Genomic DNA, 19,025 nt, shown 5'->3' with positions numbered 1-19,025 from the left:
TAAAGCTCCATGGTATTCCAATTTTTCCTTTTATTATAGTATAAAGTTGAAGCAAAGGGAGTTTTTTTTTTTTTTTTTTGAAATTAGGGGTCACCTTGACAACTAATTCCCATTATATGCAGTGCTGGAGTATTCCTGATAATCAATGATTAAGTGTGTGCTGGAAAGGATCATCCGAGATGGAATATTCGATGAAAAGATTAGTAGATAATATAAAAAATAATTATTATTCTGAAAGACATTTCTGCTATATTCATGATAGAAATATTTGTGCTATCTTTTATAAGGCACAGTATGTTTGTGTATATATACATATAACACTATTGAGGAAGATAAGATCAACATTTAGGAGGGGGGGGGGGGGGGGGGGGGGGGGATGTGGTCTAATAAAGCCAAGAAATGCCCCCCATTCTAATATTCCCAATCCCACCCTTGCATTCACAGGTTGGAATTTGGAAAAGAAAAACCCTAGAATCTCTAATTAGATCAATCACTCATAAATTGGCTTTTGTTAAAAGACTAGTATTTAATAGGACCCATCTTCACATGATGTCCAAACATTTTTCATGGGATCTGTATGAATATTGTGTCAATCCAGACTGTACATATATCAATATTATTTGGACTTGACCTTTTTAATGTGAGATGTGAGAAATCAAAATGGAGAACAATTTCCTATGTTTTGACATAATAAGTAACTACTTAATATAGTTAATTACTTAATTCACCATTATTTTGCTAATAGAAACTATAAATATGAATACATACATAATTTTTATGAAGAATTTAAGTGGGACAGTTTTTTCTTCTTCTCTGAAACTTTCTTGGTAACCAGACAAAAATTGGTCCAGCGAGTATATATATTTTATGTACTACATTATACGATGAAATCACATTCTGCTAAGTCCTAACTAACTGTAATAAGACAGATCTAGGTCATGAGGAACTAATGATAAAGATGAGGTCATTATCGTCATATCAACATATTTCATATTTGTGGAAGTCACATCGGAGAATGGCACGAAGGGCAAATTTGTAATCATGATCACGAAGGCATGTTGAATGTTTAGGGGATGTGATGAAATCCCACATCCCTTAAGTAAGGAAGAAATTATTAATAGATAAAGAGTTGTCATAACCTAACACACTATGATCGATTTTTTGGTCCTCATTGAGGGTTGGCCTTGAAGGAACAAATCGATGAGTGTTTCGATTCAGTGCGGACAATATCATATTGTTGTTGGGTTGATGGGTTAGGTCAAATTTATCTAACTGTGCTTATGATTAATAAATATTTCACGTGTAACATTGGATGATTGAGAAATGGGATGGTAGCATTAATCATATCTTACGCTAACTCATTAACCACCACAAAACATAGAATCCAAGAAAGAGAAATGTGACCGTTGAAGATATTAAATTCAAAAGCGGAAGCTCGGCCAGGGCTCTCAGTCCCGTAACGGCTATAACAGAATGCTCTGGAAACATCTAACCGTTTTTGGATCGGGCACATGGGGCACCCGAATTAATCAACGGAGCGACGTTAACGGTTACTGATTTGCCTCAATCCAATATGCATGAACATCATCAACGGTGATAACACCGCCCGGACAAGATCAATGGTCAATCCGATTACCTAATTGGATGATTTAAGGGCCCAAGAGAATGTCTTGTACAACCACCTGTGGACCCTACCATGTGAGCCGAGCAACTGTAGGAACTCTATATGACTGGTCAAGGTGGCGAGGGAGCATCATACTTGATACATGTTCGCGGCACCGAATAATTGGAAATAAAATAATGCCGTTGATGCCTGTTGGATAAGGACAAGTCCAATCGAGAAATGTCCAGACCAAAAGACATATTCCAATATGAGTCTACCTAATAAAGAAATCCAACTCATAAAATTAATAAACCATCAACTTCCCATTGAAAACAAACACTCTTTATTGGATGGGTCCCGATGATGCATGTTAGACACACAAGGTTAACATGAGAAGTTGAATGTAAAAGCAATTACACGAAGAAAATACTAACAATGGAGTAAAGAATTTCCCGTTGGTACATTGACACAATTATTTTTAAGTAGTTTGCGTTAGGTCTCGATTCAATTAATTTGTCAGATGAACTTGTGTTTTGCCTAGAATGATATGAATTTGGGTTTAGTGACCAAGTCCAAAGAACAAGCTTGCTTAATTGTTGTGAGTTACCCAAAGAAAAAGGTTTGTGAAGAGATACTATTATTGAATGTGCATGCAACTAATTGGAAGGGAAAAAAAAAAAACAAGCATATGATACAAATAAATACGTTATCGGCCAAAAAACTAGAAAGTATGACAAATTGGTGTGCAAATTGCAAGATCCAAAAGGCCAAAGGGTACCCTAGAAAATGAAAGAGACATAAGGGACACAGATGGAAATGTAGAGAGAGAAAGAGACAAGATATTACCGTTGCAGGCGTGGCTTTAGTTGGATGCCAGGCTGACACACCTTTGAGGCGTAACCCCATCAGATGATTAGCACTCACATGGGCTCACTGTAAACTGTATGGTCCACACCTTACACCCACACATTTTCTCTCTCTAAAAAGAAAACCAATAAGCCAAGGCCCAATACAGTCCCACATATAATTTTTCTCTCTCTAACCTCTATTTTCAATTCCCAAAATGCCCTTCTTATCCAAGGACGCACCCCTCCTCCTCACTCTTAAAAGGGGGACTAGTGACCTAAAGATCCCCACAGAACATACTATTACGCACTCATTACGAACAGAGCCTACTGAGAGAGCAAGCTTCTGAGAGAGAGAGAGAGATGTCGAAAGAAGTCAGTGAAGAAGGGCAGAGCCATGGGAAGGACTACGTGGATCCACCACCAGCACCACTCATCGACACGGCTGAGCTCAAGCTCTGGTCCTTCTACAGAGCTCTTATAGCTGAGTTCATAGCTACCCTTCTCTTCCTGTACGTCACTGTTGCTACTGTTATCGGCCACAAGAAGCAAACCGGACCTTGTGATGGTGTTGGTCTCTTGGGTATTGCTTGGGCCTTTGGTGGAATGATCTTCGTCCTTGTTTACTGCACCGCTGGTATTTCTGGTAAGAACAACGTATACCCTTGTTGTCTATGGCGTACTCTGTTTCTGGGTTTTGGTTCTCTGGATATATTTTTTTCCTGCAAAAGTCACAAACTTTACGTGTACCCTTTTTCGTTTCTTCTTTTGTTAGCGAGTCTTAGACAGAACTTGAAGTGTTTGTTAATGGGTTTTGGTTAATTTTGTTTTCAGGTGGTCACATTAACCCGGCAGTGACATTCGGTCTGTTTTTGGCTCGTAAGGTGTCTCTGATTAGGGCTGTGGCTTACATGGTGGTTCAGTGCTTAGGTGCTATATGTGGTGTTGGCTTGGTCAAGGCGTTCATGAAGCACGAGTACAACTCTCTTGGTGGTGGTGCAAACTCTGTTGCTCCTGGGTACAGCAAAGGCACTGCTTTGGGTGCTGAGATCATTGGCACCTTTGTGCTTGTCTACACCGTTTTCTCTGCCACTGACCCCAAGAGAAGTGCTCGTGACTCTCACGTACCTGTATGTATCAATTCCAGCTCTCCGTATCTCGATTTGTTGCTGTTTTTTAAGACCATTTTGTGGATTCATGTTTTTGTTTTATGGTTTCTGATGGGTTCAGGTGTTGGCTCCACTGCCTATTGGGTTTGCGGTGTTCATGGTTCACCTTGCCACCATCCCCATCACTGGAACTGGTATTAACCCAGCTAGGAGCTTCGGTGCTGCTGTTATCTACAACAATGACAAATCCTGGGACGACCATGTATGAACTCTTAACTTAATTTCGTTGTTTTACGTAGTTATTATGGTACTAAACTCTCTTGATTCTCTTGATCAATTTACCTAATCCTGTGTTTTGTGCAGTGGATCTTCTGGGTCGGACCATTTGTGGGAGCACTAGCGGCAGCAGCATACCACCAATACATATTGAGAGCGGCAGCTATCAAGGCCCTTGGATCCTTCAGGAGCAACCCAACCAACTAAAGAAAGAGAGAAGAAGAAACAGAACCTCACCCTGAAAATCATAGAAAAAAAAAACAGATGATTCCCAAATTCTCCCCTCCCGTTCTATTGTTCGTTTGTGTGTATGTGAAGATTACTAGTGTCATTATTATGATGATCATGACCTTTCTTTTTCTTTTTTCTTTTTTGGTTTTAATTTGATAGTTTGTTTGTTACTTTGAGGGTTGTGTTGTGTCGTTGTTAATTATTCTCTAGTAGTAGTGGTGATGTTTTTATTCGGTTAAATATAATTTTTCGCCCCTCAATTATACTCATATGATTTTATTTTCGTTTTAAAATTATTTTACCTCTTAATTTCATCTCTCAATTATGGAAAAACATTCTTTCCTTGGTAAAAAAATTTCGACCATGGAAATATCTTATGTGGCATTCCACGTAGAATAATTTAAATTTGTATATAACGGAATACACATTGGACATACTCAAAACTTTGTCTCTCAACTAAACAATTCATATCAAAATATTTTTTGGTGAGAGAAGAAGAATTGGTAAATCATAATAAATAACAACAAAGGAAAAGTATAAAAATGTGCCTCACTTTGAGTGCATAATTGTCTTTGATTTGGTTTTGATTTCAGCACTTCATGTATTAATGTGATTTCAAAGACACAAAAAAATGTACTGTCACATAAGATTTTTTTCCGCCATTTTTTCACTTAAGGATGAAATAACTACTTTTACATAATGAAGAACGAAATTGAGGGTAAAAATAGTTTACGAATGAAAATGAAATCACATCTTTTTAGCCGTCTTAATTCTCTTCTATTGAACTCTCGTAATCATCATCTCCATTCCCATAATTGACTCAATTTCTTGACTAAAACCCTAATTTTCTTTTCCAAAGCAAAGATGCTCTCTCTATGTATGGGAGGGATCGGGTCTTGAAATGCTGGGAAAGACCACTTTAGGGCTAAAGTCCAACCAATAGGACTAACCGAACGAAAAGTAGAAAAGGAAAGTGGATGGAATTCGAACATGAATGAATTTGTAGGGCCGGCCAACTATGCAGTGGCACGTGGCAACATCTAACCGGGGGTTGCATGTAAAGATATCACATGAGCTAATGGGTGGGGGAGTGACTTTGTCAGATCCTGCTTTTATCGCACATGTAAGGACAAATGCAATGGTTGTTTATTTGTTGGTCAACATTTTTATTGATTCGGTCTTACCTCTATTACATAAAAAGTCAAGTTAAACACGTATTTTAATACAATCACATCAACAAAACACAAATTTCTATATAATTTTTCTTCCCACCCAACATGGAGGCCAACAACATTTCATTCCTCCATATTATCTACAACAAAATTACACCAAAACATCAAATATCAATACATCCACATCAGTAAAACACTTATCCCAATACAATCACATAAGCAAAACCTATTTTACAAAACAACCACATTAATAAAAGATAATAACTTTATTGACTCAATAACACTTTACCATTACATTTGCCCTAATACAAAGCCCTTACCCCACCCCCCACACAAAAACCCAAAAGAAAATGAAAAAAAAACCCAGAAGAAGATGAAAGAACAAACCGAGGTAAAAGTAAAAAAAGTGTGGTTCTGTCTTTTTACAGTAGACACGTGGCATCTTTATGGTGGCCCAGCTGAAAGTGAGAGAGTGGTCCTTTTCTTCTTTATGTGAAATCAGACGATGGAGTAAACGGCCCACATGGTTATGGTGGGTCCTATTGACACTGTAAAAGGTTCAGTGATTACAAGGGTGCCTTCAAGGCTAAAGATAGTTCACCCACCCCGACTCCATGGGCGCCTGAAAGATCTTGCGACAATTCAGATAACCTGGTGCAGAAGAAGAAGTTCTTTCTTCCTCCCGTTGCCTCAGCTTTATACAGTTCACGCGTGCCAATGATGGTTTACTTACACCGGCTGCAACAAACATCAGAAATTGAACCAAAGTGCAGAGTGCCACGGCTGAGGCAATGACGAGCATTGCAGATCAAGCATATGATGGATGCACCTAGCATTTGCCTCATGTTCAAAATGGAGAACTGGTACGACTATCCGATTCACGTGAGGTTATAAAAACACACACAACAAATCAGTATTCAGAGACTACTCAACCAAGTCATTTTCATGATAACACAATGTACATAATAATTCAACATAGCTCAAACAGCTTCTGATGAAGGCAACCTTCATAAAAGATTTCATTGTATGAAATTCAAGGATAAAATCCAGAAAACCCAACAAAGCTCAGCTTTGCAATCGATTGAAAAACATTAATGATCAATTAGACAATAAAGCTAGACTGCAACGTCATGATGCCAGAGAACAAGCACATTACTCAGTCAGGCAATGCTGTTCCACGCTCCAGATTGTTTTTAATCTCCAGTGTATATTTCCCAAAGGCTCGCTCAATCTTCTTGTTGAAATGCTCGTTACGGTCATTGATGGAGTCAATATCCTTCTCGTCATGGAACTTCCTCCTCCTGCTAAATGAATTGCGCTTTTCGTCCCGGTCCTTGAGTTCCTTTACCATCCTGTCAATCTTATCCTCTGAAATCTTCGGTGCCTGTGGGAGAAGAAAAATATTTGAGATCTAAGTCCAAAAATTCAATTCAGATCCGACAACAAATAGCTTCTTATGAACCCAGACCTTCCCATATTGGAGACTTGAAGCTTCACGATAGAACTCTGGATCAGCTTCTTTCATTTTGTTATATTCTTCTAAGTCAACCTCAACGTTCTTTGTCCGCTTTTTGTAAGCATTGTACAGTGTCTTCTGATTGAAAACTGCAAGCACATTACAAGTTAGCTGAGCCATCTGCTAAAATATCTGTCCTATATTCCTATGCACCTTTGAAAGTTTCAAGAACAGCACTACAAAAGAATTCTATCGATTTAAAGGAAAGACTACGTATAAATTGAAATGCTTGGAGGTGGCCATAGGTCTTCCAAAAACAAATATAAAATGATAACAGCCCATGTTACCAATTCTTGGAAAATGACCATTTGTCTAATTTACATCTTAGCAATTTCGCCATAGAAAACCTATAGACTTGTTCAGTGTTTTTAAAATCATGTGTATGCAGGCATGCATGAGGTTGAAAAAATTTGCACTTGCTGGGCAAGGTAAGTCAGAATACAGTCTGTTCCAACATTCTATAATTTAGATGCACTGAACTGTTATATTAGATTCATTGAATTATTCCATAAAAGGGGTTAAACTGTTGAGGATCAGGTTTTCTTTTCCCTTCCACATTAAAATGCAAATTCTCACCACAAAATAATTGAAAAATGTGTGGTGCATATTTACATGAGGAGATTTATTGACAGGCTACATATATCGGTGGCATTGAGTAATAATAATATGATAATATGGAAGCATACCATCCCAACCGAATGGAGCTGGCTCCTTTTCCCATTTCTTATATTTGGCCTCAGCTGCCTCTTGTGTATCAAGCATGTATGCCTCTGACATTTCCAAACCATTTGCATCTAGAAGTTTGCCAATCTTTTTCTTCCTCTCCTCAAACCATTTTTGTTTAGATATACCCCTTGATTCTGTTGGAGGGTCCAGCTTTTTCTTCTCAGCCACCATTGCTGTTTGATTTGCCTTTCTTGCTTCATTCTGCAACCATAAAACCATGGGCCAATTTAATTTCATCACTAGTAATGCTAAAACAGAACAAAGAGAACATCTTCTTTACAGGCCAATTAGATTTCATCACTAGTAATGCTGAAACGGGACAAAGAGAACATCTTTTCTTTTATTCAATGTTCAACATGAATTAAGATTTAAGCCCCATCTTTGGTTAAAGTGGTGAGGATCATGACCACCTAAATTAGTGGTGCTCCTCACCAAAGAGAGCATCTTAATGTTGAAATAAAATCAGATTCACATATTCTATGTAAATAATTCAAACTTACCATCTTAAGCCTCAACTCAAATAATTTTTTCTGCCTCCCTGTCAGTTTGGTAAAATCTCCTTCCACATTACCCTCATCTTGATTGTCCTTGCCACTGTCAGAATCATCTCCAAGATCTGGCCTTTCATCATGAAGCTCTTCAGCCTGATCAGGTAGACGTGAATCTGACTGCCTAACAATGGAACTGTCTGGCACAGCTTCAGAGACAAAGTAAACAGTGTAAGACCCCAAACAAAGGGTTCATACAAAGTAGTGTATCAAGCTTATTAAAGGACATCATGACAGGAAACCTTTTTTTTGGTAAGTAAGAAAATATATTAACCAAAAAAGATATACAAAACACGAGGGGCATACCCAATAATAGTCATAAGACAACATGAGAAACTTCTCAAACGAATGTAACAAGACCAAAAAACATGACAGCCCCGTGCAAATAAACACAAGAACATGCACTAAGCACTCCACCAAAAACATGACTCAAAAATAAACATCAGAAACTCCAAGAAAACAGCACCCATGCAGCGGCACACCAAACCAGCACCCATGCAGCTGCAAACTAATGTAGCAGCTCCAGGCTCCAGCTATTTTGGAGCACAATACAATCTCCCACCAAGGACCCAAAGTCCAAGATAGACAACACACCACCATAGGACCCACAACAAGAGAGAACCAACCATAAGAGAAGCACAAACATACTCCCTACCCGAACAGCTCCAGAATTGGGGAAAAGCCACTTCTTCACGAACCAGTACCCATATCCAGAAGACTCCAAGTTCCAACATGACAGGAAACCTCTAGAACTCAAAAGCAATCATAGAAGTACAATCACATGTACAGTTCTCCACTATAAAATAAGAGTCAAATTCATATAGGCGCATCACTAAATGAGGAAGATAAACACTCCAAAGACAACTGATGTAAACTGCAGAGCTTCCAAAGACAATAATCAAATTTCATACAATTCCAGCATTTCCAACACCATGAATTTGACTTCCATACCAAAGTAAATCAAACATCCTGGCTAATCACTTGACATAGACCAAAGGGAAAGCATTATAATTTCACAAAGATAAATGGGGCTTCAAAGTTCAAGGCAGTCATAAAACCTTGCCTGAGACAATTACATCTAAAAATACTACTAACAAGTGTAAAGCAAACATACTAAACAATCATAAATATTCCACTAAGCAAAATGTGATGAGAGCCAACAGTCAAATTAGAAGGAAAATATCATTACTTCAAGGTTTCCAGGAAAATAAAATAAAAAACCAGTAAGATATACAATAGCCTACCTGTTTCCATTTTATCCATTCGTGCCTTAACTTCAGCAATTTTCCTGAAGCAATATTCGACACATTCATGGTAAGGATTAGACGCATTTATACAGTCAGGGTGCACTCTTCTTTCTTCTTCCATATCTTCTCTATCCTGATATGCCACAGCTGCCTGCACAATATTCATCACTGATTAAACCATAGCAGAAACTTTAGTAATTCAAATCCATAACAAGAATAATTCAAGAATTTCATATCTTACCCTTTTAATTATTTAACAGGATAAAAAAGTTAAGCAAACTGACACCAAGATGTCCTTTTTAACTGAAATTTCTTCCCAAAAGAGAACATGATGAGTTCTGATTACTTCAGAACAATCTCAAAAAACATACAAACATCAACCAATAACATACCCAATATTTAACTGAAACTCTCAATTTTGGGGCTTAAATAATAAAAATAACAAAAGTGAGTAATACGAAACAGAGAAACTCAGAGAAAATATCATATAATCGGACAAACTCAGTCAATATATTTACATGTTTTACAATAAAAAACCAGACCATTCAAACTCCCTGAGATCCCAAAGAAAAGAAAGAAAAAAAAAACCCTAAAATCGCACAAACAATCAATTAACTTTACTACACCTTTCGCAACTCAGCTACAAGTTACAATTTATTTAAAAGAATATAAAAATAGAACGATAAACCCCTCTCATCACTTCGATTGAATCGTATACTCCTTTGCTTAGGTTTCACAGCGACCAAAATTACATCGCTAGAGTCGAAACGAAACATTAACAAAAATTACTAGCAAAGACAACTCTTGTCTGGAAAGAAACAAATTACCTTAAAAGACGAGATCACGAAACCTGATCAAGGAATCGCTCGCTTCAACAGGGCAAGCTCTACCTCACGCTCTAAGGGTTTCCCTTGCTGCGAATTGGGAAATTTTCTTTTAGCCGACTGAATATTTTCTTTTTTCTCGAATCTGAAGATTACGGCCCATAACCTTTTGGGCCGTTGGATACGGGTCAGACTCGTTTATACAATTGAGGCCCGTATTTATCATTTCCCTGTCTATGACATGACATCCAATTTGCACAAGCCCACTAAAGTCCGATTGTTCATAAAATTTACATTAATATAATTCAAGTAATATAAAATGGCATCAAATTTGTATGTGTTTTCTTTGCTAGGATAATGATAATTATCCAAGGAATTTGAATGGAGTGTATTTGAATTTCAATTTTGACATTAGGCTACTCTATCAAACACTTGTGGGTGCCCACACCTTAAATCCTAGGGTCTCAGCTCCAATATTAAGGCCTCAACTCCAATATCATCGATAAGACTTTTTCTGCGATCCATATTGACAGACAAAGTCACATCATACTAGTTTGAGCATAGGAAAAATGTTTGTTATTAGTTCAGGAAATTTGGCTTATTATATTTTGTACTTTTCATCTTCTATTAGATGATGTGCGAACAAGGGACTTAACCTTGATATTGTACCCACTCAAGTCGGGTACTATAGGATATGTGATGGTATGTAGAATATCCTACTTATGTGTGTAGTATATAAACATTTATACACAAACCAGTCTGCACGTATGATGCAACAAAGAACAAGCTGAACGATTAAAGGAAAAGAAACCACCATTTTATTACTCAACTCCTTATTAATCCTCTGAATATCTCATGAAAGAAGGACAAACTACAACTCAATACATGGAAATGCAAACTAAATTACTAATATTACAACCACAGAACAAGGACAAGCTTTGTTTTGGCTCAACCTCTTTTGAAATGTCGCACAAATAAAATTGAAAAAGAAGGATACACAGACTAAGTGTGCTAATGTACACAAACCCAGATGGATACTACTCTACAGATACTTATATCAACTAAGTAACTCGCATTCTATTATGTATCTATATCAGTATTAAGGAACGAAAAAGAACGACTGGCAACCATTCAGAGGAGCTGATCTTCCAAGGACTTGCCACGAAATTTTTCGATTTTCGAATGAAGGGACGACATGGTCTGGCTGAGTTGGGAAGATTCAACCTCAAGTTCACCCAAGCGAGCTTTGGTTTCAGCCACTCGCGCCTGGGCTTCAGCAAGCTCCTTTTCCTTTCGAGCAATGTCTTCCATCAGGGACTCGAGTTCTTTCCTCGTTGACTCTAGAGTACAATCACAGTTAGCTTTTGCTGCCTCGACTGCTTGATGTTCATTCACAAGCTCCTTGGCCTCCACGATTTCATTGAGCAAACGATGCAGCCAGCTAACATCAATTTTTGCGGACTCTACATCTTTAAGAACAGCCAACATTCCTTTTACTTTGGATTTCGGAATCTGTGTATATGAAGCAAATCGCAACTCTTGGACTACAGAGCAAACAGACTCCAAATAATAAGCTCGCATGGCAGCAGACTCCAAGTGACAGTTTGCAGCTATATCTCCATGCTTGTCAAAGATGGACCGGAGAATGGAGGCAACACTTGCTTTAACATGATATTTTCCCACCAGAACATGCGAAATTTCAGGTTGAACTTCTTCCTCATCACTGTCCTCTGAAGCACGAGAAATACCAGAAAAGGTAAATTTCATAGACCTGGCATTCTGATTAGAAGTGTGATCTCTCATGTCCTTAGCATCCTTTTCCTGTGTGGTTGGTGTTGTAGTAGCAAGGAAGGTGGCACCACCCTTCGGAGGGTCTGAATGATCAAGCTGTCAGATGAAGAGAAAGCAAGAGACGATTAACCATAAAATAGAGGAAAATAATAAAATAATGTAAAATACAAGAGTGAGGGAGGGGTAAGTACTGATTTTGAGGATTGGACAACTGGATCAGAGGTAAATTCTCTCGCATCCTCGCAGATAGAAGAATAAACTGTCTCAGATGAGCCAAGCTTTTTATCCATCTCTGTTGCAGTTGGTATTGCAGTTGCAACAAAAGTGTTACCATCCCTTGTAGCCTCTTTAGGATGATCAGGCTGTCAGGAACACGCAACTACAAAGATGAGTCAAAGATAGCAGCAATGTTATATTAAGTAACATACGAGGTAGATAGAGAGGAAGAGCACTACCGTGATAGTCCCAGATGCAGGCACTGACAGAGAAGATTGAACCTTCGCTTTGTCTAAAGATTGATCTCTAGAATAGATTTCATGGTCGGTAGAGGAATAAGATTCATCATTCTTCCATTGGAAAGAAAAATGGGAACGGGGTGAGGAAAAATCAGGGTTAGCTGCATTTTTCGCAGGGACTTTCTCAAGTGCTGGAGGCTTTATTGAACAAGAATCAGTTCCATTCCTTGGAGTCTTTGGCTGAGAATCAAACCCATTCCTTGGTGTCAATGGCTGAGATTCAAATCCATTCCTAGGTGTCATTGGCTGAGATTCAAATCCACTTCTTGGCGTCAATGGCTGAGAATCGGATCCCTTTTTTTTCCTGCCAAAGCTAAGGATGGAGCCTGGAACAGATAAGATATAGTCAGGGACCAATCCTTCAGAAAAATGCTGTCACTTATAATATCAATATGTATACACATGAAACGTATTTTATCCAAAAAAAAAATTGCCAACAGGTACAATATGAACTGTAGACGAAAAATATATGCGGAGCTATGCTATTCAATTAACAACTTTCATGTCAACTAACAGCCACCCCAAGTAAGTAAATTGTATCATAATATGTGAAAATAACATTGTGTGCCTATATCTCCGAGAAAACAAATTTACAGGAATCAGAGACTCAAAATCGTCGCTTTTTCATATTTTCCTATCAGTAGCGAGGAAGCACCTGTAGAAAATAAAATATTTACTTCTGAGTGATCTCTGGAGGTATTTACGAAGTGGTGGAGTTCTACGTGACACAAGAATACTCTGGTTAAAATAAAATACAATGAGATGCTCAAGGGCTCATTGACAAGAATGAAGTAGGGTTATATCAATAACAAGTCCCAAATTCAAAGAGCATACAGGACCTTTAGGCCTTCCATCCTCCTCTTTCCTCAGTTTTATTCTGCTTCAATACAGCCTCGATTTTGATAATCTGATGTTACCCACCACAGCGCACCCTTCATAGGGGTGGGAGAGGAAAAGAAAGAGGTGAAAGAAGTAGTTTAAGCATGGCGAGTTACTTCCAACAATCACATGTGCAAAAGTATACATAAAAGGGAGGAAAACCTGAACCTTTTGCTTGCCAATGAGACTTTCCATCAACAGTTTTTTTGAAGCAAAGTTCATCACATTCATGGAAAGGATTAGATGCTTTGATGCAAGTTGGCTGAACATTTTTTCCTCCATCCTTCTTTTTGGTAAAGCTGCCTTCTATAGTACCCCCAGGGTCATCTTCAAAGGCAACAAATAAAAAGAAATAAAAATGAAACCCCAAGAAAAATTAACACACTTTCTAATCCAATGATATTATTAGTTTGTAGGACCTGTGTATTTCCAACAACCTTCAGCACCACATCTAGATTCCCTAAAAAACCCTAAACGGTGGCATGTGTATAATGACTTGACCCTCCACTTGTGAAGTACTATCCTCTTTGATCTACTTGGCTGCATAATTTGGCTGTCAGAGATCCCGTTGTGAGGTTATTATATCTAAGTAGCCAACTATGGAACAGACCCATTCACCACTTATCCAATCCCGAATTCCAATATCAAAATTTCCCACCCAAGTCCAAAACATTCCACCATTGCCTAATCCAAGACTTCTATATAACAAGGATTTGTTTAGTCAAAGTGTACCCTGGAGGTATCACATTAACCATGAGGACGCAACAGTCACACTTCCCTTACCAGACTAATGGTAACAAGAAGTCATGACTAATATTAGCTCCCAATGTCGCCTACATGCTGTGCGAGTTCAATGTTATGAATAAACCTGTAACAACTGGATCTAAAGCTTGCGAGATACTGTCCAGTTTGGCTCTTGGACATTAGATTTTTCTATAAAAATACACCTTGCACAGTTAGTTCAAGTTCCTTGTTTATAATATAGTCTATACACTTGTTCAGAGACTGATGTGTCACAGGAGTGGAAAGGTCCAGCAATTGAACTTAAATCGGGATGCACAGCACACTACAAAGGTTATTGCATCTGTATATATCACAAACAGTCATTACATTTTCCGATCTAAGATTGGGATAAGATAACACATGGTCACATATGGAATGCATCGCAAATGTTATGCATAACTAGAACTTCCATACAAACGTAAACATAAAGAATCCGTGAAACCAATAGGGTAGCTTGGGAAAGCAATTGCCCGACAAATATACAATATCATTCATTGACTGCAAGCTCCGAAAAACTCGAACCCCATTATTTCTCAATTTCAATGTGTATGGCAGTAGGTTAAAACATCACTTCCGTAAAAAAATCATAGAAAAGAAGGGTGTAGTAGTTACCTGTCTTTTTTCGATTATCCTTACGTCCCTTGCCTTCAGCAATCTTTTCAAGGCAAGCTGTACCGCATTCATGATAGGGATTCGCAGCATTAACACACTCAGGGTGTGATTTCTGATATCCAGCCATCTCTTTATGGACTCCGTTGCTGCAAATTCAAAATATGGCTTAAAAACAGCGGGAGCTCCCCAAAATTTTCCCACCCAGTCACAAGATATGCTCAAAAGCCAACAAATTTGAACAAACTAAGCAAAAAGGCTTTTCGTTATAAGAAGTATCGGAGTCATATGAGTTTTTGAATTAGGGATTGTAAGACAATGAGCAGAATTTTTCTTTCTGTCTAAGTTTCCACTCAAACTTCACAAAACGCCAAGAAATTTCGTAGATGATAGAACCTGATGGTTAATACTGCCAAATCAATCAAAATAAACAATCTTAGATCATTCACAGAGAAACATCTGGAGAAGCTTATACATCATTCACCAACATCAATCATGTTATTATTCATATATATAACTACACACCCAGCAAGCAATTCACGGAGTAGAAACTGATCAAAACAGTAAAAACACCAAGAATCATCGAAAGAAAAAGATTTCCAGAAAACAAATCGCAGTTTAATTTCTTCCTCACCTTTTCTCAGAAAACAAAAAACTAATCGTGAGCCAAATTCAAGCTCAAAACACCAAGATTGCACCAAAATATGACATCAATAACAATCCTACAGGAAAATATGATTTGATCGAGAGAAAGAAATACCCAAATTTCGTTATAACCATTGCAAGACAATGAAATCATCAAAACATGACCTTAAGATAACGTCTACCTGTTCCATATTCCTTTCATATCATTTCTCAGCAACCAAACACGACAATCAATAGGCAAAATAAAACCCAAAACCCAACAAAACCATTTTCAACCACAACACAGGACACCAAAAAGGACAAGAATTTTCATGAAGAAAAATTAGGCAGATTGAGAAGGAGACCCACCAACCGAAAAATCAGACTACGCGTCGGCTGATGTTTTTTAACATGACTATTTGATTCTTGATTCTTGTGTAGACGATAAAAAGGTCTCTTGATGGTGGTGGGAGTTAGCCGTTCAAGACAGTTGTGCGTAGTTTTTTCCACGGAAAAAGTCAATCTTTCTGCATTCTTCGTGCATAATTATTGACAAATAAAACACTCACAATGTCACAATTCACAGACATCTCTCCCCCTATGTCTCTCCCCCTATCTCTCTCTATACGTATATGCATATATTTGTGGAGAGTGGAGGCCCCAATAAGGAAAGAAAGAAGGGACCGTGAAATTCCACAAGAAGGTTCCCAAAGCTGCCTACCTTACGCGACTATGACACCAGGAAAATCCACGTACTGTCTGCCATTTCAATGCTTCCTTCTCTTATAATTCGCAAACTTTTACTTTTACCCAATTATTGTTTTTTTTAAATATCATTTAGAGATATATTTTATTGGAATCAAACTTTCCATATATATATACGATTCTCAACCGAGCTGGTTACACAATTATTGTTGATTCTCCTACCTTGTGCATGTCAAAAGATTTGATTTTGTCTTTATTGCACATGTCAAAGATTTGATTGGATATCCATGTGTCCTTTTTTTAATTTATTTCCTTTGTACCTGCATTTACATTTATTGTTCAAACTTCAAAGTTAAAGCATATTTTTGAGTTGTCTTTTTTTGCAATCGCATTCAAACTACATTAATTTGATTTAATAAAAAATTCTAGAAACAAATAATTTAAAAAATGTTTTGGAATATAATGGGATACCGAGCTCCAATTTCACTCCAATTTTCTCCCAAAAATCATATGAAATCATATTTTTTTTCTAGAAAACGTGGGATAAGGGATGTAATCCCCTATCTGTAATTCATTAGAATCTTTTAAATCTTAGCCATTAATTCATGACATGTACACGTGTCACCATCTCCAAAATCATCTCTTCATTTGGGTTCTTGCATCGATTAGGTTGTCTTGAATCCCATCGTGAAACACTAACTGATGAAATAAAAATCACTAATGGCACTGCATGGAGTACGGATTCCATCACACCAGTTTACTCCACATTAACTGTTAACGGAATTCCAATTTGTAGAAGAAAGGCTGGATTCCTCTTCCCCTTCAGTCTGACTCTTCCGATTTGTAGAGTTGGACAGGAGAATCAAGATAAATGACTATGGGATTTTCTGCCTGAGTTCCCTCATCGATCTGCAGTATGCTTGGAATGGGCATGAGTTTGGGCCGCCAGCCTGTGGAAGGAGAGATGAACACTTGCTTATGTGTTGAGAGAAAATTTTGTGTTCAAAAATGGGTGAGAAATGAGCACCTGATAGGAACGAAAATGGGTACGAGATGAGTTTAGTGTTAAAGATTTAGATTTTAGGAAGGGTTTAGAATTTAGTATTAGAAAAAAAAAATTAAATCAATTATATTTCAATATTATAAATATCAAAATACTCAATAACATATTTGACTTCATTACCTAATATACTTTTTTGGGGTCAAGAAATTGGAGCCCCCTATCCCGAATATAATGGAGAAGAAAGCTGTAATCGGTAAAATTTTCTAAATTCGACGGCTATGAAAGGAATCATTTATTTCTTTTTCTCTTGAATGGTCCCATCCCATGATGTTGCTACATATACATGACCCAAACAAATATTGTTTGAGTTAAAAAAGAGAACTAAATTTTAGTGTGTTGTTGTTGTTTTCTTTTTGAATGATAGTTCCTTGAAAAGAAAATTGCAATGTTTATCAAATACAGCATGGACAACTCAGTTGATTGTATTTATTTTTTTTTGGATTTCGTTTTCATTTCGTCATCAAATTTGGAGAAATTAGGTTTTTCAATATTGGCCGGAACTTCCTAGTAAATTCATGCAAGGTGGGCGTTTATGATTCATTAAGCATTTACGTTGAATTTTTTGAGGGGCCAATTTTGACCATTTTATTATTTTCAAACCCTTCTTAGTCATCTAGAGGACTCAGGATTTTTCTTCGTAATTAAATTCATTTTTTAATGGTCAACCTCTCAACTTTGACAAAATGCAAACCAAGGCAACCCAATTGGAATGGAATATTTCAATATTCTTTCCATTGCTTTGGCAAAAAATGTCAAAATTGATATCATCCCCATTAACAATAAAAAAAAAAAAAAAAAAAAGAAAGATGAAGAGGCATCATTCTTATTAAATTCTTACTTTGGATAAAAATTTAAAGTTATTTGTACAATGACAATAAATTAAAGATTAAAAAAAGACAAGGACCGTGTGTGTTAAAATAGTGGTCATTGTGGATTATATGTGTTATCTATACGAGCAATGTTACAAATTCTACGCCCGAGCCAACCATTAATTGGAGTAGTAAAAATAACCTGTATCACCTTGATAATCAGGATTCGAATTCCCCTTCACGTTTCAAAAAAAAAGAAGTTATAGATTCTCAATTTACGTTTTTCATTTCATCTCCAATTCATGTGGCGTAAGAGATGATTATTTATTATAAACACACATATAGAATCCCTTAACGACAAACAATTGTACATATATAGATTTGAGATAAAATGAGGATCATAAATTTGGGTTCTCAAGCAAATGCTAGCGTCAATATCATTGTCATGTTATATATATATATGGACAGTGGTCAGTGGATGTGGATGTGGATTTACGGTATCTGATAATTACTTTAATGTTCACGTCTCTCCGACACTAACTATTTTATATATATATATATATATATATATGGACAGTGGTCAGTGGATATGGATTTACGGTATCTGATAATTACTTTAATGTTCACGTCTCTCCGACACTAACTATTTTATATATATATATATATATATATATAAAGCAGAAGACAAGAAAGAGGCCAGGCACTACGGACCTATTGAATGTTTGGTTGTGACCTTAGTGAGCATAAGTGATAAACCAAGTTGCTTGATGGACCGCACCAGGGAGGGTTGATTTTATTTCACTTCCACTGGAAACTTGTCACATGTTTTCATTAATCAATGAAAAAGTCATCAACTTTTCTTAGCATTATTACTCTGTATTATTATGGGCATTAAGTGATAAATTAACCAGATATTGGTACTCTGTCATTTCGGAAAACCCCTTCAGAAGCTTGTGGAAATACTTCAGTTGTTGTTGGATTTTGAATTATGTTGTTTTGAAGCATGACTGGATCATGGTTAAGAGTATCAATGGTGGAACCACTGTTTAACTGACTAAAATTAGTTGGACATGGTGGTTGGAAATCTTATGCTTGTCATAAGAAACTCTATAATCTTTCTATTCAGTGTCAAGTTTTGTGGTATTGAGCG

General features: G+C 37.2%; 3 protein-coding genes across 8 annotated transcripts; 1 reads left to right on the top strand and 2 right to left on the bottom strand.

Annotated features, from left to right (window-relative positions):
* The first annotated feature begins 2,748 nt into the window (after positions 1-2,748).
* LOC120002354 (probable aquaporin PIP2-8) lies at positions 2,749-4,324 on the top strand. Its single transcript, XM_038851081.1, has 4 exons — positions 2,749-3,094; positions 3,283-3,578; positions 3,679-3,819; positions 3,921-4,324. Exons 1-4 carry the CDS (start codon positions 2,812-2,814, stop codon positions 4,038-4,040), a joined length of 840 nt encoding a protein of 279 aa, XP_038707009.1. The 5' UTR covers positions 2,749-2,811; the 3' UTR covers positions 4,041-4,324.
* Positions 4,325-6,150: 1,826 nt separating this feature from the next.
* On the bottom strand, positions 6,151-10,240 carry LOC120002353 (pre-mRNA-splicing factor syf2). The gene is made up of 6 exons (XM_038851079.1): positions 10,101-10,240; positions 9,271-9,424; positions 7,979-8,175; positions 7,439-7,679; positions 6,705-6,841; positions 6,151-6,620 (listed from the first exon to the last, which is right to left on the bottom strand). Exons 2-6 carry the CDS (start codon positions 9,392-9,394, stop codon positions 6,393-6,395), a joined length of 927 nt encoding a protein of 308 aa, XP_038707007.1. The 5' UTR covers positions 9,395-9,424; positions 10,101-10,240; the 3' UTR covers positions 6,151-6,392.
* A 652-nt stretch (positions 10,241-10,892) lies between these two features.
* On the bottom strand, positions 10,893-15,908 carry LOC120002073. 6 transcript variants are annotated; one of them, XM_038850649.1, is made up of 6 exons: positions 15,668-15,908; positions 14,678-14,823; positions 13,451-13,609; positions 12,344-12,729; positions 12,080-12,250; positions 10,893-11,984 (listed from the first exon to the last, which is right to left on the bottom strand). In XM_038850649.1, the coding sequence occupies exons 2-6, from the start codon at positions 14,802-14,804 to the stop codon at positions 11,229-11,231; spliced, it is 1,599 nt and encodes a 532-aa protein (XP_038706577.1). In that variant the 5' UTR covers positions 14,805-14,823; positions 15,668-15,908; the 3' UTR covers positions 10,893-11,228. The 6 variants fall into 6 exon arrangements, with proteins under 6 accessions (XP_038706577.1, XP_038706579.1, XP_038706575.1 ...); XM_038850651.1 differs by having other exon boundaries at positions 15,672-15,908; XM_038850647.1 differs by lacking the exon at positions 15,668-15,908 and adding an exon at positions 15,502-15,661.
* Between the last annotated feature and the right edge of the window lie 3,117 nt (positions 15,909-19,025).

Source organism: Tripterygium wilfordii, chromosome 7, assembly GCF_013401445.1.
Source record: "Tripterygium wilfordii isolate XIE 37 chromosome 7, ASM1340144v1, whole genome shotgun sequence".
NCBI classification, from domain to species: domain Eukaryota; kingdom Viridiplantae; phylum Streptophyta; class Magnoliopsida; order Celastrales; family Celastraceae; genus Tripterygium; species Tripterygium wilfordii.
The sequence above is the reverse complement of the archived record's forward strand: the minus strand, read 5'-3'. Positions and strand labels throughout refer to the sequence as shown.

Bases quoted from the DNA above. Each gene is read 5' to 3' on its own strand.
- LOC120002354 (XM_038851081.1), top strand. From the start codon at position 2,812: ATGTCGAAAGAAGTCAGTGAAGAAGGGCAGAGCCATGGGAAGGACTAC. The intron at 3,579-3,678 runs GTATGTATCAAT...TGATGGGTTCAG, and splicing joins CTCGTGACTCTCACGTACCT to GTGTTGGCTCCACTGCCTAT. The intron at 3,820-3,920 runs GTATGAACTCTT...TGTTTTGTGCAG, and splicing joins ACAAATCCTGGGACGACCAT to TGGATCTTCTGGGTCGGACC.
- LOC120002353 (XM_038851079.1), bottom strand. From the start codon at position 9,394: ATGGAAGAAGAAAGAAGAGTGCACCCTGACTGTATAAATGCGTCTAAT. The intron at 7,680-7,978 runs GTAAGTTTGAAT...TTATGGTTGCAG, and splicing joins TTGAGTTGAGGCTTAAGATG to AATGAAGCAAGAAAGGCAAA. The intron at 6,621-6,704 runs GTCTGGGTTCAT...CTTCTCCCACAG, and splicing joins CAAGTCTCCAATATGGGAAG to GCACCGAAGATTTCAGAGGA.
- LOC120002073 (XM_038850647.1), bottom strand. From the start codon at position 15,521: ATGAAAGGAATATGGAACAG. The intron at 14,824-15,501 runs GTAGACGTTATC...TTGAATTTGCAG, and splicing joins ATGAAAGGAATATGGAACAG to CAACGGAGTCCATAAAGAGA. The intron at 11,985-12,079 runs GTACTTACCCCT...TTCATCTGACAG, and splicing joins TTGTCCAATCCTCAAAATCA to CTTGATCATTCAGACCCTCC.